Here is a 25,833-nt window from a genome sequence, read left to right as displayed (position 1 = left end):
GGGCGGTGGGTATTTTTTGTGACGAGGGCCAATGCACCAAAACTCAGCTGCAGCTTTTAATGCATGGGGTGTTGGGGTGGGGGGGTACCCGACCCGATACTCAAGGGAAGGAGCAGAGGATAGGGGGACCGTCGTATTCAGCCTCAGCATCCTCTCCCGCGCACACGTATTTCAGCTCCAGCTCCCACTGCCTCGGCTCCCCGGCATCCTCCAGGCTCTGTGATATCCTGTAGTAGGGAAAGGGGATTTTAGGGATACTGCTTTGTCCCCCCAGCCTGGCCGGGTGCCCCGGGGGGGGGCATTGGCTGGGGGGACGCAGGGGCCAGCAGCGAGGGGCCGTGCAGGGGTCCCGCCACGGGAAGTGCTGCCGGCAGGATGTTTATCCAGCAGCCGGCTGGGAGCTGCGCTGCAGCTGGAGCAGCTCAGGATGGAGGGAGAGGGGTCTGGCAGCTCCCCCCTCTCCCCAATCCCCAACCCCCAGAGCAGGATTGGGCCCCAAAGCCGGGGACCTACCTCTGCGCCCGCTGCCGGTTCCGCGTCTCCTCGTCCTTCCCCCCGTCGTAGAGCATGGTGTAGCCGTGCAGGAGCGTGGTCACAGTCCAGCCGCGTGTCCTCTGCAAGAGATGGGTGTCAGGATCCAGAGCTGTCCCCCCCCTCCCCAGGGTGACCCGGCTGGGTGCTGCCTGCACCACGCTCACCTGCAGCCAGTCCAGCACCTCCTGCACCGTCATCTCCTGGCCGTCTGCGCCGACTGCCTGCAGCTCCAGCCGGTCCCAGCAGCTCCATTCCTGCCCGCCGTACTGCAAGGGGGACCGTGGGGTGGCAGCCGGTACTGGCACCCCACATCCCGGCTGGCTCGGCCCTACGGGGCAGGGACTGGTGGGGCATGAGGGCTGAGGTACAGCAGGGCAGGCAAAGGGACCAGTCTGGGGGGCAGGGGGACCGCGGTGGGCTTAGGGGCAATGGGGGGCACAGCCATCCCCCCAGCACTGCTGGGATCCAGGGGCAATGGGGGGCACAGCCGTCCCCCCGGCACGGCAGGGGTGCCCAGGGTTGGCGTGGGGCCGGTGCTGCCCCCAGCCCCGGGCCAGGAAGAGTGCACAAAGGGCCATTGAAGCGCTGCCCAGCCCCACACAATCGCCTCTTCTGGTGCCCGTGGCCCCCTGACCCCAGCTCTGGCCTGAGGGGGCCAGCAAGGCGCCGAACTCGGTGGCCAAGCGCAGGATGCGGCCCCATGCCGTCTGGCACGGCCGCCCTGTGCCATCTGCCCTCGCCGCAGGCAGCGCCAGCCCCTGCCCGGCCCCGCTCAGGAGGGGTGTTCGCACCTGGCCGCTCGCCCCTCCTGCCTTCTGCTGCCTTCTCACCTCCTGCCTTCTGCTGCCTGCGCTTATCCCACCGTTAAGGAAAGGGCTTAACCCCATCCTCACCGGGGTGGCACCAACCCAGCGCAGAGGGAACGCCGCTGCCCGTCCCACCGCCCCGCAAAGCTTGTCCCCTGGCAGATGCTGCCCCCCAAGGTGGGCTCCCCGGCACCGCAGGTGACGCCAAGTGGGCTTGTGGGACATGTGCTCCCACCACAGCCAAGCTGCTTGGCAAGGGCTGGGCACGTCTTCGCCATGGGACACAGAGGTGCCGGGCACGGCCAGCCCCAGCAGCATCCTCCACCCAAGGGATGGTACCAATGTGGGGGCACCACGGGCAGGCAGCCCCGTGCGGGGTGTGAGGGGGCCACGGGGCAGCTTGAAGAGATGCTGGAGCCGGTGCGAGGTGATGGAGACGTCTCCCTCCCCCTCTTCCTGCCCCCGGCCCTGGGCCCCCCGGGCCAATCTGGTTCCAATCGGCGCTTCCTGCCGTGCCGGAAGGGCTGCCTCGCACGCCATAAACCCCCAGACAAAGGGGCCTCTATCGCCCAGACGGTCCCAATCTGGGCCTGCCCCCGCCCCCCCCCCCCCCCGCTCTCCCTCCCCAGCACTGCGGCTGCAGCTTGGCCCCCCGCCGCCGGGACCCCCGGCCCCGCTCCTCCCGGGCGGCCCTTCCCGGCCCAGTGCCAGCTGCTCTCCGGCTGCTGCAGCTGGTTTCCATAAGCCAGATGTGCGCGGCTGCCACGGCCACCGCCACCCCCCCTCCCCAGCCCTCTGGCCGCGGGGCCCACCGTGGGGTGGCGTGGCTGCCTCAGCCCCACGGGCACCCCAGAGCATCCCAGTTGGGCCCGAAGCTGGGGCCGAAGGTGGCGGCTGGGTGCCAGGGTGGGGGGGGGATGGCCGCAGGAAGGAGCCGGTTCCTCACTTGCCTGGCGGCGTGCCCAGCCCACCGCGGCACCCGTGTCCCTTTCCGGAGCCCCATGTCCAGGGCTGCTCCCTCCTGCCTGGCCACCACCTTGCTCCTGGGTCATCACCACATAGCGGCTGCCACCGGCAACCAGGGCACCCGAGACCCCTGAGCGTCCCCCACCCACCCTTCCTGGGGCAGAGGGTCCTACCCGGTAGGTGGGGGGCGGCAGGGGCTGCACGCGGTGCAGCCGGCAGTTGGACAGCCAGATGTTGCTGTTGCGAAAGCAGCTGAGGTCCTGGCACCCCCACACCAGCTTGTAGACCTCCAGGCACGCCAGCCCGGCCACGGCCGCTGTGGTGGTGATGATGGCGGGTATGATCCGCCCGGCGATCCGCTTGCTCTGAGGACAGGAGAGGCGTTACCGGCTGCCCCGCACGGGATGGGAACCCCCAATCCTGCGGGCTGCCCCTCTCACCGTCAGCCAGTCGGCGGGGGGGATGCCATAGTTCTCCGCGCGCAGGTTGGATGCTGCTGTGATAAAGTCTATGTGGATGTTGTTGTCCTGCAGGGAAGAGTGTGGAGACATCAACATCTCGTGGGGACATTGGTGGCCCACAGGGACTAGCAGCCACCATCCTCCCGCCTGCCCAGCCCCAGGTACCTTCTCGAAGTGGATGGGCTCCATCAGGGGCACTTGCGCTTCCTCACCCCCAACCAGCTCTTCTCTCTGCTGCACCAGGTCCTGGGTGAGCTCCGCCAGCCGCCCACTGTCTGGTGGCACAGGGACCCCTGGGGTGGTACCCCTGCACCGTGGCACTGTAGGGGGCACGGCCCGGTGTCCCCCCCTCCCTCTGGGTCCTCTTGGGTGCTGGGGCAGGGACAAGCAGCACTGAAGCCCCACCACCACCAGGCTGGACTTGGGGATGTGCCCCAGGGGCATGGGGAGCCTCACCTGCAGGCGCCTGCACCGCTGCCTCCTCCTCTGTGAGGGGGATCTGGAGCCCATCCCGGGGCATGAAGGGTGGCAGGACCATGCTGCGGAGGATGGCCTGGGCAGCCGCCCGGTCACCGCCTGGTGGCACCTTGTGCACTTGGGCAAAGAGGCGGGCTGCGGCCAGGATGTACTCCAGGTGGGTGTCCTGCAGGGGCACAGCACCCGGGCAACTGGGGCGGTCCACAAACACACCCGGCCAAAGGCTGCCCGCTTTACCCTGAGTTGGAGATGGAGATGCCTCTCCTCCTCCTCCTCTTCCTCCTCCAGCCGCAGAGCACGCATGGGCTGTCCCCAGCAGTGCCCTGGCCAACCGCGGGACGGAGGCAGACCCAGCTTAGGGCCTGGCAGCCCCGCACAGGCTGCGGCAGATGCAGCACAGCTACAGCCCGGCATCCATTGCACCCCCGGCACAGGCTTGGCTCTCCCCTGCCCATACTGTCCCCAGCAGGGGACCCCACAGCTCTCCCCTGCACTCACATTTTCGGGGTTGAACATCAGTGGATGGGGACAGCTCTTGTCCCCTGACCAGAAGGGGACACCCGGGCTGGTTTCCTAGCACAGGGAGAGCAGAGTCAGGTCTGGGGACGCCCTCCCCCCGGCTGCAGTGGGGCATCCGGTGGAGGGGAGATGGTGCGCGGGGGTGCCGTCCCCACGGGTGCTGGGCTCACGTGCTCCGGGGGAAAGTTGTGCAGCAACTGGGCGATGGTGTCGTGGTAGCGGCTCTGCCAGTGCCGTCGGGCCCAGCGCAGGCAGTCCTGCCAGTCCCGCGGCCGCTGCCGCAGGCTCTCCTGCACTTGCTCCAGGACCTCCAGAGCATTCCCTGCCGGCAGCTGCTCCGGGAAAGCCGGGTCCCTGTAAAACCAGGCAGTGCTGCTGCTGTCCTGGCAGCAATCCCATGGGACACCCTGGGCGGGATGCAGCGGTCTGTCCCCCTCTCCCCATCCCCAGCAGCGGTGGGCAGCCGCTCTCCCGGCGCCGCTCCCCTGAGCCCACTCACTCCATGAACCGGTTGACGTGCTCCGCAGGTAGCTGGAAGAGCCCTTCAAACTCATCGCGGGCCCACTGCAGAGGGGGAGCGGGGGGTGAGCACTGGGACCACCCCCCTTGTGCCCCCTGGGACCCCAAGCCCAGGGGGAGGGAGAGGCCGTGCTGGGGCCGGTGGCGGCGGCGGAGCTGGGGCTGCCAGCAGGAAGCATCTGGGGCCGTATCCTGCTCGCAGCCGAGCCACGGCCGGAGCGGGAAACGGGAAAGGAAGGCAAAGGTGCCGGGGCTTCCTCGCTGGGTGCCAGGGCCGGCGCGGCACAGCCTACCTGCAGCGTGTGCTGGATGGTGCTGGGGAAGTACCGCAGGGTGCAGAGGGGGAAGGTGTTGTCCCCGGGGACGCCAGCCGGCCCCAGCGGCTTGGTCAGGTAGGGCACCATGGCCAGAACGTTCCCCTGTGGCCCCTCCGTGCCCGAGTCCAGCAGCGGCGTGCGGCAGCGGAAGCAGCGGCTCTCCAAGTAGGCGCCTGCGGGGAGCCAGGGGTGCTGGGCAGCCGGGGGACATGTCCCAGGGCTCGGTCCCTTTCCCCTCCCTGGCACTCACAGGCTTCCAGCGTGTCCAGGGCGCTGGCGACGCCGTCCAGGCGCTGGAAGAAGTCATCCCCATAGAGCTGCTCCGTGGCAAGTCCCACCTGGTTCTGGTGAGCCCTCACCCTGACATCGGGGTTCATGCGCTGCACAGCCGCCTTGGCTACCACCGACTTTGGCTTCTGTCAGGGCAGAGAGAAGGTGAACAGCTCTCCCCCACCCCACAGCCCCGCTGAAACCCCGGGACAGCCAAGGCGCGTTTTGTGGGGAGCTCGGCCCCCGCCTCGTGGTGCCTCACCGATATATCCGTGGTGCGGTAGAGGAGCTGCCGATGGAGGTTGGAGAGGGCGACGGTGTCCATGTCGGTGACGGTGAGGTCCCCACCCGGTCCCGCCGCCAGCCCCATCATGGCAAAGTTTTTCAGCAGCTCGCAGCCGATGGCGCCGGCTCCTACCTGCCGAGGCAGAGCCATGGTAGCTCCCGGCACGCCGTCCGGCCGCTCCGCAGCCTCTCCCGGCACCGCGGCACCCGCCCTGGCTCACCACGAAGTATTTCTGGCGGCCCAGCTGCTCTTGGAAGGCGGCCCCAAAGACAGCGATCTGCCCGTCGTAGCGAGAGCCCCTCTGCCGGGACGGAGGAGCGGTGTGAGCAGGGGTGGCCACCGCACCCCCCGTCCCCAGGAAGGGCTCGGCACACGCTCTCACCGGGGCGCAGTCCTCCTCCGTCAGCCGCGCGGCCCCCTCCAGCGCCAGGCACTCCAGGGCGTCAAAGTACAACCATTGGTCCAGGGGCATGAACTTCCCGGTGATGGCCTGGGGCGAACGGGGCCCTGTCGGTTCTGTGGCCAGTGGGGTCCCCCCTGTACGCCACCCCAGCCCTGCTGCCCAGTCCGGTGTCCCCAGGTGGGCAGCAAGTGCCCTCTCGTGGCCACCAAATGCCACCGGACAGCTGCGTGAAGCCATATCCAGGGGCTGGTAGGACACTCGGACCCAGGACCCCCACCCCGCTCACCTTCAGCACCTCCTGGGCCGCCAGGGCACCCACGACGGCGGCCACGGGGCACAGGTCCCCTGCACTCACGCTGGCGAAGGCTCGCACGACATCCTCATCCAGGGGACCCTGCTGCGCCCCCAGGCTCCGTGCCAGCTCCAGCACCCGCTCCGCGTCCGCCTGCGGGCAGAGGGACAAGGGCAGCCCCAGGCAGGGTGGTGGGGGTCCAGGGGGGTCAGGGCAGGGGTGGGATGGGAACTCACCGGCACCCTGGGCCGAGGTAGGTGGCCCCGCTCCCCCTGGAAAGCGTGCAGGGCCTGGAAGGCGGCGTGTAGACTGTGGCTACGCAGCAGCTCCTCAGGACTCTCCACTTGGATCCTGGGATCTACCAGCGCCCGGCGCAGGGGCTCCTGCCGGCACAGTGCCAGGGCTCAGGCGAGCGGTTCCCTGGGGCCGGGGCATGGCACGGCACGGCACAGTGTGGCAGTGCCCCAGCCCGGGCGGCAGCACCGCAGGACCGAGGGGGGAACTTACGTAGGAGTGCACCTTGGGCAGCCGAACCTGCGAGACCAGACCCCCACGGCGGTAGGGCGAGAAGGAGCTGGTGTCACCGATCTCCAGCCTGAAGGCATCTGTGGAGGAGAAGGGGATGGACATCACGGTCACCGTCAAGGACCCAGCAAGGTCCCCAACCCTGGGCCAACGCAGCCGGGACCCCCTGGGCTGGCTCACCCAGCTCACGGACAGGGATGGGCTCCTGGTTGTTCAGCTCCGTCATCCCCTCCACGCCAGAAAATGTCACCAGGTCATCATCACAGAAGAGGTGGCCATGGCCATCCTCTGCCCCCATGTACGTCACCACACCTGGGTTGCCCTGAGGAAGGGAAGGGATGTGAGGGCTGGGGACTGGACTCGGGTGGCATAAAGCCACCGGAGGAGGCAGCGGCGTTTCGGTGGAGCCTGCTGAGGCTGCCCTCCTACCTGGGAGATGTCCTGCACGATGGCATGCACCGGGTCCCCTTCTTCTGGGTCTTCAATGACAAAGCGCTTCCCAAAGTCACAGAACAGCTGCCTGCAGAGGACCAACGGGGTTTTGCCGGAGGAGCCGCCTCGCCAGGCTGCCCGAGCACTGCCAGGTCCTGCCTGGGGCTGAGCAGCCCCACCAGCGGTATGGGGGCACGGGCTACAGAGCAGGGCTGGTGGCTCTGGGGACAAGGTGACCCGGAGCCAGTGGCAGGACCCTGTGGCAGAGACCCCTTACCCTGCCAGCCCCTTGGCGTCAGCCACGATGAAGCAGATGCCCTGGGCATGGCAGAAGTCCCCGACGCGGAGCTGCTCCTCCAGCGGGGACTCGGTCAGCACCACCACCTGCACCGGAGCCGTCAGTGGGTGCCACCGTCCCGGGGGGCCCCAGGGTGTGGGGGGCACAAGCTCACCTGGAAGGAGGCGAGGAAGGCCTCCGAGAGCTCCCCAGTGTGAGCTGCCACCACCACGCGGGGGTTCAGCTCAGCCAGGACCCGTTGGGACACCTCAGCACGGTTCTGGCCCACGTCGCTCTCCTCCAGGAGGAACTGCAGGGTGGGCGCACGGCAGGGCACCCCGCCAGTTTGGGGTGCTGCCTGCCACAGCAGGGCACTCCATGGGGCCCTGACTGCACTGGTGGGGGGTCCCCCTGCTGGGGACCGTACCCGTGACATAAGACACCCTGTGGGCCCTACCCGTGACGATGAAGGGCACCCTGCGCCATACCCATGACAGGGACCTCCGTTCCACACTCCTTACCAGGACCCCCAACCTGTACCTTTTACTGGGACCCCCCACCCCATACCCCTACCTGCAACAGGGATTCCCCAGCTGCACCCACACCTCCACTCACACCCGTACCCAGTACTAGGACCCCTGTCTGTACTCTGGAGCACCCTGCCCATACCTGTACTCGTTACTGGGACCCCTGCCCACACCCGTACCTGTTACTGGGACCCCTACCCAAACCTGTACCCGTTACCGGGACCGCTACGCAAACCTCTACCCATTACTGGGACCCTCATGCATACCCATACCTGTTACTGGCACCTATACTCATACCTGTTACCTGGACCCATACCCATACCCGTTACCGGGACCCCTGCCCATACCCGTACCCATTACCGGGACCCCTGCCCGCACCCGTACCCATTACCGGGACCCCTGCCCGCACCCGTACCCGTTACCGGGACCCCTGCCCGCACCCGTACCCGTTACCGGGACCCCTGCCCGCACCCGTACCCGTTACCGGGACCCCTGCCCGCACCCGTACCCGTTACCGGGACCCCTGCCAGCGCCACCCGGCCCTGCCGGTACCTGCTGGGCGCGGTCGGCCGTGCAGGCGGTGCCACGATCGTGGAGGACGACGCGCCCGGTTCCCGCCAGCACCAGCGCCGCCGCCACCTGCGCTCCCGTCCCGCGCAGCCCCGACACCAGCACCCGCGCCCCGGCCAGCCGCCGCGCCCCGCCGCCCAGCACGTACCTGTGGGGCAGGGGCCGTCAGCCGGTCCCGGGGACCCGCCGCCCCCCGACCCGGCCCCGGTCCCCGCACTCACAGCTGCCGGGAGTACTGCCCCTCCTCGCCGCTGACCGCCATGGTTGGCCACGCCCACCGCTCAGGTCACGCCCCTATCCCCGCCTCTGGGAGGGGCCCATCCTGAAGGCCTCGCTAGGAAGGCCACGCCCCCTTGGGTCCCCGCCCCCAGGAAGAGCGCATCCCCGACGGTTGCGCTTGCCAGGAAGGCCCCACCCCCCACTGAGGCACCGCCCACCCGGAAGCCCCCGCCCACCCGGAAGGCCCCGCCGCGGCGGGCGCAGCCATGGCGGCGGCGGGCTGGCAGGCGCCGTGGAGGGCGCTGGGCGCGCTGGGCCGGGAGCTGGCGGCCGAGTGGGCGGCGCAGGACGTGCGGGCCGCGCTGTGCCAGCTGCTGCTGCTCTGGCTGGGCCTCAGCCTGCTGGGCGTCCGCCTGGCCTGGCGAGCCTACGGCGGGGCAGTGGCCGCGCTCTGCTACCGGACGGGGCCCGCTGCACGCCGGCCTCCCGGCACCGGCACCGGGTCCGCCCGGCCCCGCGCACACTCCCTCTCCCCCGCCGGCCCGGCCGGACGCAACGGCGCCGCCGAGCGGCACTGCCCGCCCCGGTGAGTCCCGAGCGCTACCGGGCCCGCAACCGCTAACCCCCTTCTCCCCCTCCCCGCCGCAGCTGTCCCCGGCCTCGGCCCGCCCCGGTGCGGCCCCCGCCACGGCCTGGCCCGGCCAGCGCCCTCCCGGCTGCACCCCAGGACCGCTGCACCCCAGTGAATGCCCCCCGCCCCATCCCAGTATGTCCCAGCGAGCACCCTCCTGGGTGCACCCCTGAGCCAGCTCAGCCCAGCAAATGCCCCTTCCAGCTGCACCCCCTGACCAGTACAGCCCAGTGAGACCCCTCCCACCTGCCCCCAAACCAGTACAGCCCAGTGAGACCCCTCCCACCTGCCCCCAGACCAGTACAGCCCAGTGAGACCCCTCCCACCTGCCCCCAAACCAGTACAGCCCAGTGACTGCCCTCCCAGCCCAGTATGCCCCAGCGAGCATCCTCCTCATTGCACCCCCAGACCAGTACAGCCCAGTGAGCACACGCCCCTCCATACCCCAGACCAGTGCACTCCAGTGAGCACCCTCCTAGCTGTGCCCTCAGACCAGTACGCCCCAGTAAGTGCCGCCACAGCTCTGCTCACCCTGCCCCTCTCTTGCAGGGAGGGCTCGGCGGCGGAGCCGGTGAAGACGCACCGGGAGTGAGAAGCACCGGGACCCACCGGGCACTGCCCGCACCATTAAAGCGTTGTGCCCCAACCCGCTGCCCCTTGCTTTGGCACCCGCCGTCACCGTCACCAGAGAGGAGGCCAGGAGAGTGGGGCAGGGGCATTTATTGGGGCCAGGGTGCCGTGCCTGTGGCGGGCGCTGGCCTCACTTGACCATGTAGTACTGGGTGGGCACGAAGGGCATCTTGGTGACGAGTGCCGGGTGCTGCTTCTTCCGCACCTCGACAGTGAGCGTGGTGCCGGCCCGGCTGTGCGCTGCCTCCACATAGCCCATGGCGATGTTCTTGCCCAGGGAGGGCGAGGGGCAGCCGCTGGTCACTGTGCCTGGGGATGGGAGGACACGGGGAGGTGAGCGGGGGCCGGCAGCCCCAACACCCTCCTCTGCCACGGGTGCAGCTCGAGGCCATGCCCACGCCAGCCCCGCTGCCCCCACCTACCCACAGATGTGCCCTCGGGGCCCAGGATGGGTGTGTGGGGCCGGATGGGGGGTCCCACCGACGTCAGCCCCACACGTTTGCGCTTTGGCTTCTCTTTCGCTTGTGCCATGATGATAGCTGCACCAGGGAAGTCCATGGCCACGCGCCGGCGCTTTCCTGCAGGGCAGAGATGGGTGAGGGTCTGCACAGGGATTCCCCCCACCCTTCTTTGTGCCAGTGGGTCCCGCTTCAGCGATGCCTGCCTGGTCCCCGTGCGCCCTGTTGGGGACGCGGGGACACCTCAGCCCCTCTGCCCACCCTGAGGAGGAGTGGGGACAGATGTGGCCCTGACCTACCCAAGGTCCACATCAGCCCAGCCTCGGCAGGCGTGGTGGTCTCGTCGATGTCGTTGCCGTAGAGGCAGAGCCCGGCCTCCAGGCGCAGGCTGTCCCTGGCCGCCAGCCCTGCTGGCCACACCTCGGGGACACCCAGCAGCCGCTCAGCCAGCTCCACCGCCCGCCCTGCGGGCACCGAGATCTGCACGGGGACACGGGCAGGGTCAGTGGGACACGGTGTTACCCTCAGTACTGCGGTGGGAGGGGGTGCAGGGGTGCTGGTGCAGTTCCCAGGGTACCTCTACGCCATCCTCGCCGGTGTAGCCGCAGCGTGTTATCCGGCAGCCTGTCACACCAAAGACCGTTGTGGTGATGCTGTTCATGAAGGACAGCTTGGCCAGGTCATCCGACAGCCCCGCCTGCAGCACCCGTGCCATGGAGGGACCTGGGGAGGCAGGTAGCTCTGGGGGACAGCGGTGTCTGGGGAAGGGGGGGACAACACGGGGAGGGCACGGACATCCATCGGGCAAGGACCCGGAGGACGGTGCAGTCTGACACTCGCTGAGGGTGAGACAAAAGTGTGATGCTCGGTGCCAGCCCACGCGAGGTCTCTGCTACCTTGCAGAGCCAGCAGCGCGTTGTCCCACACCTCCAGGTGGACGTCACTGCCGGCAGCCTGCAGCTCCGCCGCTCTGCCCTGCCAGGGTGACAGTGGTGACAGGCTGGTGCCAGCCCCACACATGGCCATGGTCACCTTGCCCCTACAGCCACGGACGTCACCAAAGAGTGGTGGTGGTGGGGTCATTGCCCTCACCCCCACCTCCCGCGGGGTTCGGGCTGCCCCGTACCCTCATGATGGCCAAGTCCTTGTCGGCACAGCCGGCGTTGGACACCACGTAGAGGTAATCTTCTGACGCGTTGGTGACGATGAGGTCGTCCACGATGCCGCCCCTCTCGTTGGTGAGCAGCGTCAGGGTGCCCTGCGGGACATGGCCCTTGGCAGCGTGGGCAGGCTGCCCGTCCCCTCCTGTCCCCCCTGGGTGTCCCCAGGGACCTCTGACCTCACCAGACACACGGTGCCCCATACCTGTCCCAGCTTCAGCTCGGCGATGTCCCCCACCACCAGGCTCTCCATGAACCTGACGCGGTCCCGGCCATACACCCGGGTCTGGAAGGTGCCGGGGGAGGGGGGTGAGGCGGTGTGGGTGCCATCCCCGTCCCCGTTGTGTGTCCCCCCCCCCCCCCCCCCCCGCAACATTCCCATCCCGCCCCGTCTACCTGCAGCATGTGAGAGACGTCGAAGAGGGAGCAGCGGCGGCGGGTGTGCAGGTGGGACTGGAGGTGGCCCTGCCCGTAGTGCAGCGGCAAACTCCAGCCGGCGAACGGCACCATCCGCCCGCCGCGGGACCGGTGCAGGGCGTCCAGCGGCGTCCGCTTCAATCCCCCCTCCCCGGTTCCCCCGCTCCCGCTCAGCGGCGCGCAGCCCGGCGGCCGGCGGGGCAGCGCGGCTCGGTAACCCGCCCGCAGCATCCTTCCTCCCTTTCCCGGTACGGTACGGTCCGGCCCCGGGGCCACTGGGACATGGAGTCCGCCCGGCCCCCGCCCCGCCCCGCACACCGGCACCGCCTCCCCCGCCGGCGGCCCGAGGGGATGCTGGGTGCGGGTCCTGCCCGGCAACGGCCATCTCACCCCAAACACCCTCCAAAAATGAGACAGGCGGGCACAGGCAGGACCAAGGTAGCAGCTTTTAGTCGTGACCGAGGTCCCCGTCCCCATCCCCCCCACTCCCGGCATCTCCAAGGCTCCCCCCGAACGTGGCAGACGCCGGCCCCTGCACCCCCTTGTCTGCGGGAGCCTCGTCCTGCAGGCAGCGCAGGCAGCACGGGCAGCACAGGCAGGGCCAGGGGCCGCTCCCCAGGGCAGAGGTAGGGTGAGGGAGCCGGGCTGGGACGTGCCAAGAGCGGAACACCGGCAGCTGGAGGGCACCGGCCTGGGAGAGGCTCACGGGGGGGCTCCGTCACTGCCCACCATCACCAGCCAGCGCAGGAGGATTTGGGGAAGAGGCATGGGGAGGGCCTGGGAACCCCCCTGGGAGTGTGGGGGTGAAGAGCAATGCGGGAGCGCAGGAGTCTGCTCGGGCCCCAGGAGAGCAGAGCTTCCTCCGGCCGGCACCCGCAGGGCTCACGTGTATGAAAGCAGGTTGATGTCGTAGCAGCCGTCCACCTGGAAGAAGAGAGCGACCGTCGGTCCCCACACAGCACCGCAACACGCTGCCCCACCAGCACCACCGCTCCACCGGGACCACCCCAGCCCAAATCCCCACCCCATCCCGCCGGGAGCAGTCCCATCCAGGAGCAATGTGGTGAGGCCGGAGCCCTGACGAGCAGGGTGGTGGGACTCACGTCGAAGCGCCCGATGCGGGCAGCTGCCTGGCGTGCTCGGATCACCTCCGTCAGCACCCACATTTGCTGGACCTCCGTTGACACCTTCTCCGGGTCGGGGAGCTCCTGGAAAGAAGTGGGCACGATACTGCGGAGCGGGAAGGGCCTGGATCACCCCGGGCTCCGGCAGCGGTGTGGCTGGATGGCTGTGCCCCCCCTCCTCCCTGGGGAGCTGGGCAGTATCATGACGGCGCCCACACTCCCGACCTGCCGGTGGTTTCCCAACGCAGGGTGAGCAGGGCCCCACTCCAGGAAAACAGGCAGCTGGAGAAATGGGTGACCCTGAGCCCTGGGGCCACGGTGCCAACATCGCCTGTCTCCACTGGCAGGCATCCAGTAGGCTAATGATTAAAAACCCAATTGCACAGTCCAGAGTTTCCCAACAGACTTCCTCCACGGCACTCCCCGGGCTCGGTGACAGAAACCCCGCTGCAAGCACCGGTTCCCCTCGGGGTCCTTCAGCGATGTGGCACTGGCAGGTTCAGCAGCAGCTCTCCAGGCTGGGGCGAAGCCCTGTGCTGCTTCTCCCCTGCCCGGCCCAGCCTGTGGTGCTGGGACACTGGTGGGTGCCTCACGGTGATACTGGGAACAGCCAAACCCAGAGCAACCCCCCGGTGTCATCCCCTTGCCCAGGGGGGCAGGATCCAAGTGATCAGCAAGGGACTGGGGTGTCCCCTCTGAGCCTGTCGCAGGGCCGAGCAGGGACCAGAGCTCCCAGACCTGCCGGGGCTGGCAGAAGCTTTGCCGCTGTCATGGCATAAGCTCCGTAGCACCGAAGCCCGGAGGCAGAACGTCCCCAGAGGCGCTGGGGCACGTGGCACCGCTCCTGGCCCAGCCTGCTCCTACAGGCAACACCAGTGGCTGATTCAGCAGGTTTCCCCTGCCCTGCTCTGCCCGGACTTTGCCCACCGAAGGCCACCGGCCAGGCAGATGGCGGCTCACAAGCTGTAAACATGCGCCGTGGCTGTGATCTCCCTCTGCCCATGTGCTGCCCTGGCTGGGCAACGCGTTCCTTGGGGTGCACCCTCTGGAAAGCGCCGGGGACCAGCCAGGTCACACTGTCCCCACAAGTCCCACTCGCCGGGCTGAGCGATGCTGCACGCCCACTGCTCCCACAGGGATGTTCCTGTCCCCAGGCTAGAGGGTAGGCAGACTGAAGCGTCACCTCAAAGCGCACACCCCCACGGAGGTATTTTTCTTCTGAACGTTGCAAACTACTTCCAGCACAAGGCAGGTCATTTCGGGGCTCCACAGCTATTCCTGGTGGGAGCCTGGAACCGATGGGGCAGGGATGGGGCCAGCAGCCTCACAAGTGACATTTGTGCCCCAGCCAGGTCTCTCCTTCTCCGTAACACCTCAGCAGGAACTTACTCACCTCGTGCAGGCTGGCTGGCTGCTCCGGAGGGGTCAGCTGGGAGAGCCAGGAGGGGAAATCCTTCTGAGGGGTCTGAAAGAGATCCAGAGGGTCACACAAGGGGTATCCCCCATCACACTTCCACCCCTCACACCATGCAGCGTGCTGCAGTTTGGAGCCCGCCTGTATTTACGTTGGTACGGGTATAAGTAGCACTTTACCGTTATTAAAGGGAATTTTGTGTATAGGTTGGGTGTTTGTAACCTGTAATTTGGCGCAGCAACTTCTAGCTCCTCCCCACTGCTTAGACATACATCCACCAACAAAATGGGCAGGGCTGGGGCTGGCTGGACCCCTCCCTCCCCTGGCCCCCAGCGCGCAAGGGGACCCCCCAAGTGCCCCAACGAAGGACAGGGACTTGGACGCGCTCCCCTGTGTCCTCTGGAAGGTGCCTGACGCCCCTGGACCTGTGGAGAGCAATGCCAGGCGCAGGGCTTGGGGTGGTAGCCTGTCCCGGACCCCCTCCCTGTGTCTGGCAGGGAGGGCAGCACGGGCACCCTCTCACCTTCTGTCCGGGGGGAAAAATCTGCAGCTCCTCGATGGTGAAGTGGAGCCAGACTGGGGAGGGCTGCCGCAGGATGAACCGCACCGCTGTCACCTGGTCCATGTCACACAGCATCTGAAGGTGCAAGGACGAGGGGCGGGGGAGGGAGCCGTCACCACCGGGGGTACAGCAGGGGCTGGCCAGGCTGGCGCTGCTCCCAGGCAGCTTTTGGGATTTGCTCCAAAACCAAAAACAACCCCAACCCACCCCAGATGGAAGGAGTCCAAGGGAAGTGTCACCTCGTGGTGGCTGTCGGGGACGAGCAGGGCATGGGCAAGGCCAACACAGGGACCCTTGCTGCCCAGAAGGGCTGGGAGGGGCAGGAGAGGCACCATGTGGTCCCGGTGTGGCATCAGCACAGGGGACCGGGACCCGTCCTAGGGTGTGGGCAAAGAGGGGTGAGCCCCAGAGGTGAGGGTGATGCCATGGCCGCTGTCCGGCCGTGCCGACCTGGTGGCGGTGGAGGGAGAAGTAGTCCTGGGAGCCCTCCTCGGTGTGCGGGCAGGGCATCAGGCAGTAGTCCCGCAGGCAGGTCACCCAGCGGCGGGAGCCGGTGGGGCCCGGGCGCTGCACCCGCACGCTCAGGAAGGCCGTGTAGAAGTTCCTGAAGACGATCTCCTGCACCTGTGGGACCGGGACCGGCAGCCTCAGCCCCCGCACTACCATCCCCCCCCCCCCCGATACCGGTACCAGCACCACCATCCGCCCCTGACCCTCCCTACTGGGACAGACACCGGCATCCATCCCCCCCCATACTGGACCGGGACCGGTATCCCCCTCCCTGATACCGGCACCGGCATCCACCCCCCCCTCTCCCATACCGGCACCGGCATCCCCCTTCCATACCGGTACCAGCACCAGCATCTCTCCCCGCCCCTCCTGGGACCGGCACCGGCATCCCTCCATCCCATACCGGGACCGCCCCCAGCATCCCGGGACCGGCACCGGCATCCGACTTCCATATCGGTACCAGCACCAGCATGCCCCCTCCGCCCCTACTGGGACCGGTACCGCCATCCCTCCGTCCCATACCGGCAGCGGGACCGCCCCCAGCATCCCGCCCACCACCGGTACGGGTGCTGCCCCCGGCAATACCCCGGCACCGGCATCCCCTCCCCACACCAGCCCCCCCCCCCCGGCAACCCCACCCCCTCGGTACCGCCCGCAGTATCCCCTCCTCATACCGGGACCGTTGCCGCCCCCGGCATCCCCCCACGCGCACCGGCACCCCCTCCGGTATCCCCCCTCTCCGTACACCGGGACCACCCCCGGCCCCGAGCCGAGCCGGGCCGGGCCGCACTCACGTCGGCGGCGGCTCCGCGGGGGAAGCGGAGGTCGATGACGGCGACGCCGGGCCGCGCCGGCTCGGCCCCCCCACCCAGCTGGAGCGCTGCGGCGGGGCGGGGGGCGCAGGGCAGCGGGGAACGTCCCGACCCCGGCCCCGGCCCCGGCGCTCCCGACATGGCGGCGCAGCGCGGCCGCCCTTCCTGGGCGGGGCCGTGCCGTGCCGTGCCGTGCCGTGCGCGATGACGCCAAGACGCCGCGCCGACCGGAAGCGGAACTCCCGGCTGCCGCCGCCAGGGAGCGCCGCGCTGCCGGTTTCCCGGAGAGCCCTCCCCGAGCCCGCCCGGTCCCACGGCCGCCGCGGTGGTGGGTGGCAGAGGCAGGGCTGTGGTAAAGCACACGGTTTATTGACTCCATACGTTCCTTTACACAACGCGGAAACCGGCCCTTGACCCCCCCCGCCCCTCGGGGCCCGGGGAGAGGCCATCCCCCCATTTCCCCCCGCAGGCGGAGGCCCGGCCCTCGCCAACCCAGCCGCTCGCCCGGCGGCGGCAGCGCCGCATCCTCTGAGAGGACACACACACACACGGAGGGGGGTACGGCTGCGGTGTGCACTCGGACCCCCCTTCCCCGCTCGCACAGGGGTTATATCTCCTTCCCCCCCCCCCTCCCCCCCCCAAAAACGCACCCCAAGAACGCTGAGGGAAAAGGCAAATTAATCCATGCTTAAAATGATTTTAGCGCAAAGGAGAGAAAAATAATAGCTGTAAAAGTGAAGGAAGGGGAGGCCATGGGCAAGGGGGCGGCCGTGGCAGCCCGTGGCTGGGCCTGAGCAGGGCGGTGGGTCCCTGGAGCCGGCACGAGGAAGCTATCTTGTACAAACTGCTGGCAGCGGTACACCGGTTTTTAAGTCTTTTTTTTTTTTTTTTTTTTTTAATAAAACAGTTGGAGGCTGTATCAAAAAATTTAGTAAAAAATTAGATTTGAGAGTTCACTGATTTTTTTTTTTTTTTACTATTAACTATTCCTGGTGCTTCTTTTTTTTTTTTTTTCCTTTTTTTTTTTCTTTTTTTTTTTTTTTTTTTTTTTAAACCTTTTTAACTTTTCCAACAGCGTCCGGGCATGGAGCAGCCGGGAGGAGGTGTGTGGCCCAGAGCCAGGGGCCGGCGAGGCCGTTCCAGCACCGCTAGAGACAGCACCGCACTGTGGAGAAATCACCCCTCCATCGCCAAAACATCTCATGGGGAGGGGGTTTTGCTTAAAAAAGACCACCCTCACCCCGGCGCTTGCTGGGAAGCAGAGAAGCCATCGCGGTGTGGGGCCCGGCTCGCTTTCTCGGCACAGCGCTGCACCCCAAGGTGCAGCCAAAGGTACCCCAAGCCAGTCTGACTCTACTCGTGACTATTTTATGATGCGTGAGAAAAATAGGATTTCTTTGATTAAAAAACAAAAATAATAAAAGAATCAAACCCCGAACCAACAAGCCAATCTCCCCGAGGAAGAGGAGGCTGGCTGTCCTCAAGGGCCCCCCCTAACCAGCCCCAAATCACCCCTGGAGCTCACCTGCAGCACAGCACTGCCCTCCCCCTCCCCAAAACTACACATCCCAGCTCAGGTAAACAGCAGATTAAATGTAAAAACTTAAAACATCGACTTCAGAAAGTCCCTTGAATTTAATTATTTTTAGGCTACCTTTCATGTTACGTCCTGTAGCTAGACACACGTGAATAGAAAAAACAGTACAGTTAGTGTTAAAGGCAAACAGCGGAGACCCAGAGTGCTACCCCAGTGCTGCCTGCTCCTCCCGTCCCGACCCGTCCCGTCCCCGTCCCGGTCCCCCCCCTCCCTGCCCGCTGCCCCGGCCCCGGCCAGAAGCCCAGCCGCCGGGAAGGCGTGTTTGAGCCGAGATTTTTTTTTTTTCTATGAATAAAATAAAACCAAAGCTTGTTAGGCAAAAATAAAACAAGTGTCCCCCCGAGTCCTGCGAGCGCTCCGGTGCAGTGGGCGCCGCCGGGGAGGGCCTGCTGGGGAGCGGGCTGGGGTTTCGGTTTCCCGGCTGGCGAGGGGGCTGCCGGCCCACAGACAGCACTGGCGTGGAGCTGGAGGCCCCTTCTCCCCCGAGAGCCTCCCATTCGTTAAGGGGGGACGTAGGGTGGCGGGGACCTGTACGGGGTCATGTTCTTCGGGCGGGAGCCTTTCCCCTCCATGGGTGCAGTGAAGGGGGGGGGAGGCTGGTAGGGCGGCGCGTTGGGGTCCTCGTCCCGCAGCGGTGTGTACTCCCCGATGGTGTCCTGGTTGAGTGGCGTGGTCTCCGGCATGCTCTGGTTGGGGTACTCCGGCGGGGGCAGCGGGGCTTTCTCCTCCTGGAGGATGAGGGGCATGCTGGAGGACGGCGGAGGCTTGGAGTCATCCAGCTCATCGGCGAAGATGATGGGCACGCCTTTCTTTATGAAGGTGGCCTGGTCTTCAATGGTCAACTTCCCTTTCCTCTTCTTGCGGTAGCAGATCATGGCGATGATGCCAGCCACGAGGAGGATGGCGGCCACCACCACGGCAGGGATGACAGTGTGCAGGTACACATCATCCTCGCTGCTCTTCTCCGGGTCTTTGCCTGCCACCACTGTCGGCGTCGCCTCCGAGATCACCCTTCCATCCTTGGTCACGGGGATGAACTGGATGTGCCTGCAGCTGCCAGAGCCGACCACCGACACGTTCAGAGGCTTGAACTCGGGCTGCAAGACGTTGGAAAAAGTCAGGCTCGGCCCGCCAGAGTCATCCGCAATTTTTTTGCTCAAAGTCCGGATCTGCTCCCGGGGACAGGGCTCCAGGGGCAGCGTGTTGTTTGTCCACTCCACTACGATGGAGCCTTTGCTGATGTCCTGCACTGTGATGGTGCTGCTGTTCCTGTCGCCAAATGCCAGAGCCAGCTTCTTTACAAGCATGATCTTCTTATTGATGTCATTCACCACCGCGTTGTGGTCCCCTTCCAGCCTGGCCTTGAACTTCACCGGAGACTTGTCTCCGTGTGGGCGTTTGTGGACGTGGATTTCGAAAGCATCCACAGCAAAAAGCCCGCCTTTGTCTGTTGCGTACATGAAGTACTCATGCTTCCCAATGTGGTTGTGGTCCGGCATGCCATACATGAGCTGGCTGGTGCTGTTGAACTGCACCCACGAATTCTCCTCTATCATTTGCTGCTCCTTCAGCTTCAAGGTCAGCTGCAGTTTGTCAGTGGTGGTATCTTCCTTGTCATAGAAGGTATCTGACGGTATTTTAACCTCAAAGTAAGTGCCCTCCCACGCATCGACCCTGTCAATGTGGTTCGTCAACTTGGGTGGCTCGTTTGGCTCCCAGGGCCGGGGAATCCCGCTAGCCGTTGTGCGTAGACGGGTAGGCGGGGAGGCTGTTGTCAGCTTGGAGATGGGTGATCTGGTTGTGCTGGGAGGCTTTGTCGGACGGGGTGTTTTGGGTCTTCGAGTAGGCCTTCGCGTCGTCGCAGTGGAGGAATCGGTCGTGGACGGCGTGGCTGGCTTCAGAGTGGAGACTCTGGGTTTCTTGGTGGTAGTTGTGGGCGGTGTGATCACCGCCGTGGGCTCTACGTACCCGGGCATTGTGGGGCGAATTGGCACAGAGGCCGTGCCAGTGCCTTCTGCTACCCTGGTTGGCTGGATCGGTCCCAGAGTGGGCGTCTGGACGATGGGGCCCCTCGTTCTGATGGTGACCGTAGGCTTCCTCGGCAGCGGTATGGGCTCCCGGACAGGGGGTGCCGTCGTCTCCGTGGGAGGCGCAATGGCAGGCGACGTTGGGGTGGGGACAATCCTGGTCGGCGGTTCTTGTGCGGCAGTGGTGGGCGGCCCGATGGCAGTCAAAGGCGTAGGGGTGGCGTTGATCTGCCGCCGCATCCTCTTTGGGAGGTGAGGTTTCTTATTAGCAATGTGCCAGCCAACAACAGGGTAGCCAAGGCGGGCAGACATGGTTCCTTCCTTAGCTGGAGCTTCCACCTTGCTGATGTTGGGGACACTGTTTTGGCTCAGAGAACATCCCAGTTTCCATGAGAGTAAGGCCCCATTTTCCACCACCTTCTTTGCATTTCCCGGTCCAGCCATGAAGGCTGACATGTCGAAGAGTCTGTTATTTACAACAGGAACCAACTTCATGTTATGAAGTTCCACCTCCGAGAAGCTCCTCATTCTGTTTAAGAGTTCAATCCTCTGCTTTGGTGTCATTTTTGTTAAGTCGGCATCCAAAATGACAGTCAGGATAGTGACTGGCTCTTCCGAGCCGCACACAAATGGCGCTGCGTCACCTGTGTCTTGGACAGCCACTCGCACCGACTGAGGCTCGTTGTGGTCTTCTTGGTGGACCTCAACAGAGAAGACGTTTGCGGTATGTGGCACGTAGCTCCCGTTTGGGAAGGGCTGCAGCATGGTCACTGAGATGTAGTGGACGCCCTTGTCTGTGTCAAGGGGGAGCCCTTCCAGGGAGCTGCTCTCCGCGTTCCAGTGTAACCAAGAAGGCAAGGAGTCCTTCCCAGCTTCGGAGATCTACCAAACGAAAAAAAGAAGGTGCTTTTAGAAGTACAGCATTAGGACAGGTTCTAGCAGCAATAATATTTAATTTAAAGGATTAAAGAAAAAAAAATCCAAAGCATAACAACTGGGAAAGGAACATTCTGGCCAAAGCAGCGCAGCCCATGTCTCCTCCTCCACATGGTAGCAAGGATGAGATCTGCAGGGTGCACTGGTCCCAAAGGGCTTAAGAAGCCAAGGGAGGTCATAAAGTCCTGCAAAGGTCCCTCGCCTGCAGGCACCAGCTCTCCAGCACTTGCTGTGCAACCACTAAACACAAGTGGTTCATTTTTTCGGAGGGCAGAAGGGAAGTTTAAGTCACAGGGACAGCTACAAAGCTGAGGGTGAGGTTACGTGATACAACAGGACCAATCCAACAACTGCCCTCTTCCCACTTCTTCTTTGTCCTCTCCAGTCCCTGCCGTCTCGCTCCTTTCCTCACCTGATCACACCCTACAAGCCCATTGCTCCGGCAGCTCAGCAGATAGTACGTTTTCCCTGTTAACTTCCAGCTTTGTCCCGCTGCCCCCAGCAGCCAGGCTGAGCTGGAGGGGCCAGAAGCTGGCAAACTATGGCTCGGAGTCCCCCGTCTGGTCGGAGCACGCCAGCTCTCAACAAGCAGCAGCAAATCCCGAGAGCTATGCAGCCGCTTAAAACATGGCATCCTCCCGCGTTGCCAGAGGAACAGCAAGCTGGGGGGGAAGGAGGGGAGTGAACCCGACATCTGGTCACCCTGGCACGGCGATGGCCAGCATGGGCAGACAGGGACATGGCGCACAGGTGCTGCTAGACACAGGGCGGCACACCAGCCTGGCTTTTTCCTCAGAGTTAGCTTAAAATGAAGGATTTCACTTTCATATAATAACTTGCTTCTGCAGCCTAGAAGCAACGGGCAGCTTTGGCCCGGACCGCAGGCACCTTAGGACTCCAACACGCTATTTACTACCTCTTTTAGGTCAACAGCAATGCTTTTGCCTTTTTTTTTTTTTTTTTTTTTTAAACATGACTCGTGGTGTGGATTAGTGAAGCGCAATCCAAGAGCACAAGTCTCCCTTTCAAACTGTGTGGCCCAACCGCAGGGGCAACGTACGCAACGATGACATTTCCATACGCTCCAGAGAAGGAGCGAGCCAGGAGTAACCTCACTGTCTGCCTCGGCTTCCTAATTTATCCATTTGTGCCGTTTTCTGAGCCCACTCCTCCCCTTCTGAATTCAGGTCCCCTTCCCAGCCAGCCCAGATCCAGACCCTGCAGGTCTCCTGGCCATTTTGCTCATGTGGAGAAGACCCTGGTTCTCTCCAAAATGTCACCAGCGCGGCTGACACCCCGCCAAGGTGCCCTCCACCCTATGCAGGGGAAAGCCACGCGTGTCAGAGCCCAGGGGACTCTTGCCTCCCATCCTGTGCTGTAGCTGAGGGTGGATGCAAACCCCCCAAGCCCCTGTTCCCAGCAGCTGATGTCCATCTGTCTGTGCTACAGCCGCTCTCCAATCATGAGGCACGGGGGAGCTGCACGCTCGGGGACGCTGCCAGCACAGCGGGCTGTGACATTTCCCCAGGGCTGTAGGTACCCCAGGGTGGGTAACTTGAGCTTCCATGTCAAGTTGGAAAAGTTGGAAGGTGCCTCCCCAGGAATTCACTGCCATCTCTCCCACCCCAGGGCCTGGCAGCACCGCAGCCGGGGGCAGTGGCAGTGCCACCCGCCCTGGCCGGGCTTTCCAGAGCTCACCACGGGGTATCTCCCCCCACATCCAGAGGAAACAAGACTTTGTGGACCCCACAGAGATAGATTTAGCAGCCTGGTCGAGGCTCTGAGCTTAATGCAGTCCAATGCAGAGCTGCGCTCCAGCTCTTCTCCTGAAAGGGTGCTTTGGTTACTCTGCAATTCTGTAAAGCTCATACATATTTCATAATTTATCCAAACGCAAAGCTGGGCGAGGAGCTTGGCAAGGAAATCTGCCTGGCAGGAGTGCCCCTGCGTCCGGCAGCGGGCACAGAGATGGGCTGGTCCTGCTGGGGAAAGCCCCTGGGATGTACGCAGAGCGATACCCGGTGCTGCAGGGCCAGGAAGAGCACAAGTCCTAGGTACACCAAAAGACAGGGCAGCAGGACTCATGGACTCCCCCCGCTGCGGGTTTCGATACCCTGAAGGGTCTGGATGCGCAGCTCTGCAAGGACAACGTAAGTCCCAAAAGCATGAGATAGCTTTTGTACAAGAGCCGCAGAGGGTTTCGGCCATGACCGTAGCAGCAACACCCTCTCCTCTGCAAAGGATCAGCCCCGCTTTCGGCCAGCCTGGACAAGCTGGAGAGCACATCATGAGACACAGGCTGGGTACAGTTTATAGAGCAGAGTTTAAAGCTGTTAGCACAGCTTTTAGTTAACTCTTCAGCAGCAATGACAGAGAGCAGGAAATTAAGATTCCTGCCTTTAGCAGATGGAAAAAGCCACTCCGCAGGCCCTACACCCTGACATATCCCACCTAAACTGAGGTGCCGAGACGTGAACGTCCTTCCACTCAGCCTTGCTGCCTACCCACGTGTCTGGCAGAAAACAGCGGGTTTTGGCAGCGCTACCACTCCCCCACCACAGCAAGAACACAGGAGCTGCTTTTACCCCAACTAGTCCGAAAGAAAACCAGCCCTTCACCTGAGACGGGCACACAGGAACAAAGGACCAAATTGTCCTTCCTTGGCATCTCTTCTGCCAAGAGAGGACAAAGGCAGGGTGTCATCCCGCCCAGCCAGAACCAGGCTGAGCTGTACTGATGTTCCTTTAAAAAAAGAAAAAAAAAAAAAACAAAAAGTGTAATTTCATCACCCCCTCTAAAAACCGAGATGGCAGGACAGCGCCCAGTGCAATCCAGCGTTTACATCAGCAGGAGCTGGATGGTGCCACTCTTTACCCCCTTGTGCCAAAATTAGCCACTAACCTGCCCACGGGGGAGGAGGAAGGGCAGGGCTGGGCGCACTATAGGGACACAAACGTAAGGAGCCAGGACAAAGCTGCAGCGTTATTGAGGCTTACACAATCAAGAAAAATAAAAACTTTTAATAGTGAGTGGTTAAATGCCTAATTTCAGGCTACATTTGGAACAAATCTTCCCCCTCCATGCACTCCACAAAAGCCCTTAATTACAGGATCACACGCTCCACATCCAGAGCTGTTGCTGCGAGCCGGGGTTTGCTGCTGCTCCCTCCTCCCCGGGCACGGCACGGGACTCGAGGAGGAGACGTACAACAAGCGTTACCTTTAATCTCATGTCGCAAGGTGATTCTCTCTTCAAGTCACATCTGCTCCTACGTTTGACAGCCAAACTCACGTAGGAAAGGTGGCCAAACTCACGCGCAAAAAGGACTGCGAGACGGGCGCAGGCCAGGCCGAATATTTCCTCTTGGAAAACCGTTTTTTCCCCTACAGTTTACATTGTGAAGCTCACGTTCTTAAGGGCCTGTGCTAGAAAATGAAACTGCAGCTAGACAGATTCACACCGCAAACTAGGCTCTCCCAAAAAACCCACAAAAACAGGCCAGGCGATCACCTGCTGGGACAACTTGTTCTAGCAGGGATGCGACGGCTGCAAAACATTTATAAACCCACTTAAAACTTGATTTAAAAAGAGCTGAGCTAGTTCAGCTGCATTCAACCTGCGAGGAGATGTGAACTGTATCTAAGGGTCGTGCAAGACGCGATTAAGAAAAATCAAATTTATGTGTATTACGCCTGCGAAACCCACGAAGATGCCTGTGCCTCCCCTGGGAAACCTTTGGGAAGGCGACAAGTCACAAGCGTTGGACACCACGGCTTCGCTTTAAACACAGTGACTGCCCTGGCAGCAGAATTCATCCATGTTTGCATGACAAAGGAAGAGTCCCTCAAGATTAGAGCAGCTAATCAAAGCGGTTATCAGGCTGAATAAAAATACTCGTTCCTAAATGAACGCTGACCAGCAGAGCCCTCAGCGTGGGTCTGTCCTGGTCGCTGCTGCGTTTCGTGGTGGCGTGAAACCGTGTGCGGGGAGCTCTGGACTCTGTTCTACCAACGTTTCCTTCAAATATTGCTTCAAAGGGTATTTGTTCAGGCTATGCATAGTTAATGATTTGGGATCTCTGGTTTTCATGTAAAAAGATTCCCAGTTTTCTATGTACGCAATAAATATCAGCCTTAAGCCCTGCCATTTCCCTCAAGGGGTCCAGTTTCAAAAATAACTCTTCTGTTGCTCAAGAAAAAAAAAAAAAAAAAAGGCTCTCTTTGTTTTCCAATTATTTGAGATAATTGTAAATGAATGCTTATCGGCTAAAGATTACACAAGCCTGGCAGTGTAGTGAAGACCATTAAAAAAAAAAAAAGCAAGCTATGTTTTAAAATACATACAGTGGTCTGGCTGGTTTTGAAGACCTTGTTCACAAAGTCCTTTCAGATATACACAGCCTGATATTTTTAGGCCAGCCAAGAGCAGTCAGCTCATGAAAGAAGATAGCTCGGATTGATTTGTTTTCTTAAACTTGGATCTTAAAGCCCTGTAGCCAACAAGACAAAGATAAGCAAAGGAGCAGCGAGGAAAACTGCTGCCTCTGAGGAAATTCAGGCAAAAACCGCATTCTTGCCTGCAAGAGTGCCCTCTAATCCTCCAAGTATTTAGTTCTCCTCCTCCTGATGAATTCTCCAAAACGGAGGCAGCGAGTCCTTCGCCAGGAGATAGGTACCGTAGGGTCCTGCCACAGGTCTCCTTTGGCACACCAGGATGAAATCCTGGAGGTATCTGATGGGATGTCCCCAGCTTTTGCTGCCGGACCTTCTTCCCGTGGGGGGCAGCAGCAGCAGCCAGGGACTCGTCTCCTTCCTGCGCCCTTTTCAAAATCAATCCTAAAAAAATTCCCGCCTGCTTTTGGTCAGCGGTGAGCATGGATAACTCTTGCCACTTTGCCAGATCTCCCACCGCCCCCTTCTCCTCCCTGTGTCCAGCTGTTCCCGCGAGACAGACCCGGTGCCAGGGATTTTATCTGGAGTATAATTACCGGTGACAATTTACCATACGACAGACTCCCCTTCTGGGATGCTCCTTCAGCATTACCCTAACACACATGGCCAATAATGAAAAATACCCTGGCTGAGCCCTCCCTACATCTGAACAGAAGGCAAGCTGAACTGTGCTCGAGCCATCTGACCCAACCGGTGTTAAACCA

The 25,833-nt window shown here is 63.2% G+C and overlaps 5 protein-coding genes across 11 annotated transcripts in view; 1 reads left to right on the top strand and 4 right to left on the bottom strand.

Annotated features, from left to right (window-relative positions):
- Nucleotides 1-32: 32 nt before the first annotated feature.
- On the bottom strand, nucleotides 33-8,443 carry UBA7 (ubiquitin like modifier activating enzyme 7; the record flags this gene model as incomplete). Its single annotated transcript, XM_082487933.1, has 24 exons — nucleotides 33-227; nucleotides 514-614; nucleotides 699-800; nucleotides 2,480-2,671; nucleotides 2,747-2,833; nucleotides 2,933-3,042; nucleotides 3,224-3,410; nucleotides 3,743-3,817; nucleotides 3,934-4,117; nucleotides 4,263-4,327; nucleotides 4,576-4,772; nucleotides 4,850-5,015; nucleotides 5,132-5,287; nucleotides 5,376-5,456; nucleotides 5,538-5,645; nucleotides 5,845-6,003; nucleotides 6,087-6,233; nucleotides 6,358-6,455; nucleotides 6,556-6,697; nucleotides 6,805-6,895; nucleotides 7,085-7,191; nucleotides 7,260-7,394; nucleotides 8,164-8,329; nucleotides 8,403-8,443. 24 exons carry the CDS (start codon nucleotides 8,441-8,443, stop codon nucleotides 101-103), a joined length of 3,024 nt encoding a protein of 1,007 aa, XP_082344059.1. The 3' UTR covers nucleotides 33-100.
- Nucleotides 8,444-8,632: 189 nt separating this feature from the next.
- Nucleotides 8,633-9,677, top strand: TCTA (T cell leukemia translocation altered). The gene is made up of 2 exons (XM_082487604.1): nucleotides 8,633-8,986; nucleotides 9,581-9,677. Exons 1-2 carry the CDS (start codon nucleotides 8,667-8,669, stop codon nucleotides 9,621-9,623), a joined length of 363 nt encoding a protein of 120 aa, XP_082343730.1. The 5' UTR covers nucleotides 8,633-8,666; the 3' UTR covers nucleotides 9,624-9,677.
- Nucleotides 9,678-9,760: 83 nt separating this feature from the next.
- AMT (aminomethyltransferase) lies at nucleotides 9,761-11,927 on the bottom strand (the record flags this gene model as incomplete). The annotated part of the gene is made up of 8 exons (XM_082487548.1): nucleotides 9,761-9,970; nucleotides 10,084-10,239; nucleotides 10,419-10,599; nucleotides 10,697-10,842; nucleotides 11,016-11,094; nucleotides 11,246-11,377; nucleotides 11,485-11,565; nucleotides 11,676-11,927. The coding sequence occupies 8 exons, from the start codon at nucleotides 11,925-11,927 to the stop codon at nucleotides 9,792-9,794; spliced, it is 1,206 nt and encodes a 401-aa protein (XP_082343674.1). The 3' UTR covers nucleotides 9,761-9,791.
- A 139-nt stretch (nucleotides 11,928-12,066) lies between these two features.
- NICN1 (nicolin 1, tubulin polyglutamylase complex subunit) lies at nucleotides 12,067-16,269 on the bottom strand. The gene is made up of 6 exons (XM_082487498.1): nucleotides 16,101-16,269; nucleotides 15,247-15,420; nucleotides 14,758-14,871; nucleotides 14,214-14,285; nucleotides 12,800-12,904; nucleotides 12,067-12,620 (listed from the first exon to the last, which is right to left on the bottom strand). Exons 1-6 carry the CDS (start codon nucleotides 16,257-16,259, stop codon nucleotides 12,579-12,581), a joined length of 666 nt encoding a protein of 221 aa, XP_082343624.1. The 5' UTR covers nucleotides 16,260-16,269; the 3' UTR covers nucleotides 12,067-12,578.
- Nucleotides 16,270-17,114: 845 nt separating this feature from the next.
- The window catches only part of DAG1 (dystroglycan 1), a 54,851-nt gene continuing 46,132 nt past the window's right edge, over nucleotides 17,115-25,833 (bottom strand). For all 7 annotated transcript variants that reach the window (XM_082487581.1, XM_082487577.1, XM_082487580.1 and 4 more), the window contains one exon: nucleotides 17,115-20,624. In XM_082487581.1, the coding sequence (XP_082343707.1) occupies nucleotides 18,216-20,624 (2,409 nt within the window). In that variant the 3' untranslated portion in view covers nucleotides 17,115-18,215. The remainder of the gene's footprint in view (nucleotides 20,625-25,833) is intronic.

Source organism: Vanellus vanellus (assembly GCF_965231255.1).
Source record: "Vanellus vanellus genome assembly, chromosome: 9".
Classification (NCBI taxonomy): Eukaryota; Metazoa; Chordata; class Aves; order Charadriiformes; family Charadriidae; genus Vanellus; species Vanellus vanellus.
Note: the sequence above shows the minus strand (reverse complement) of the source record. Positions and strands in the feature narration are given on the sequence as shown.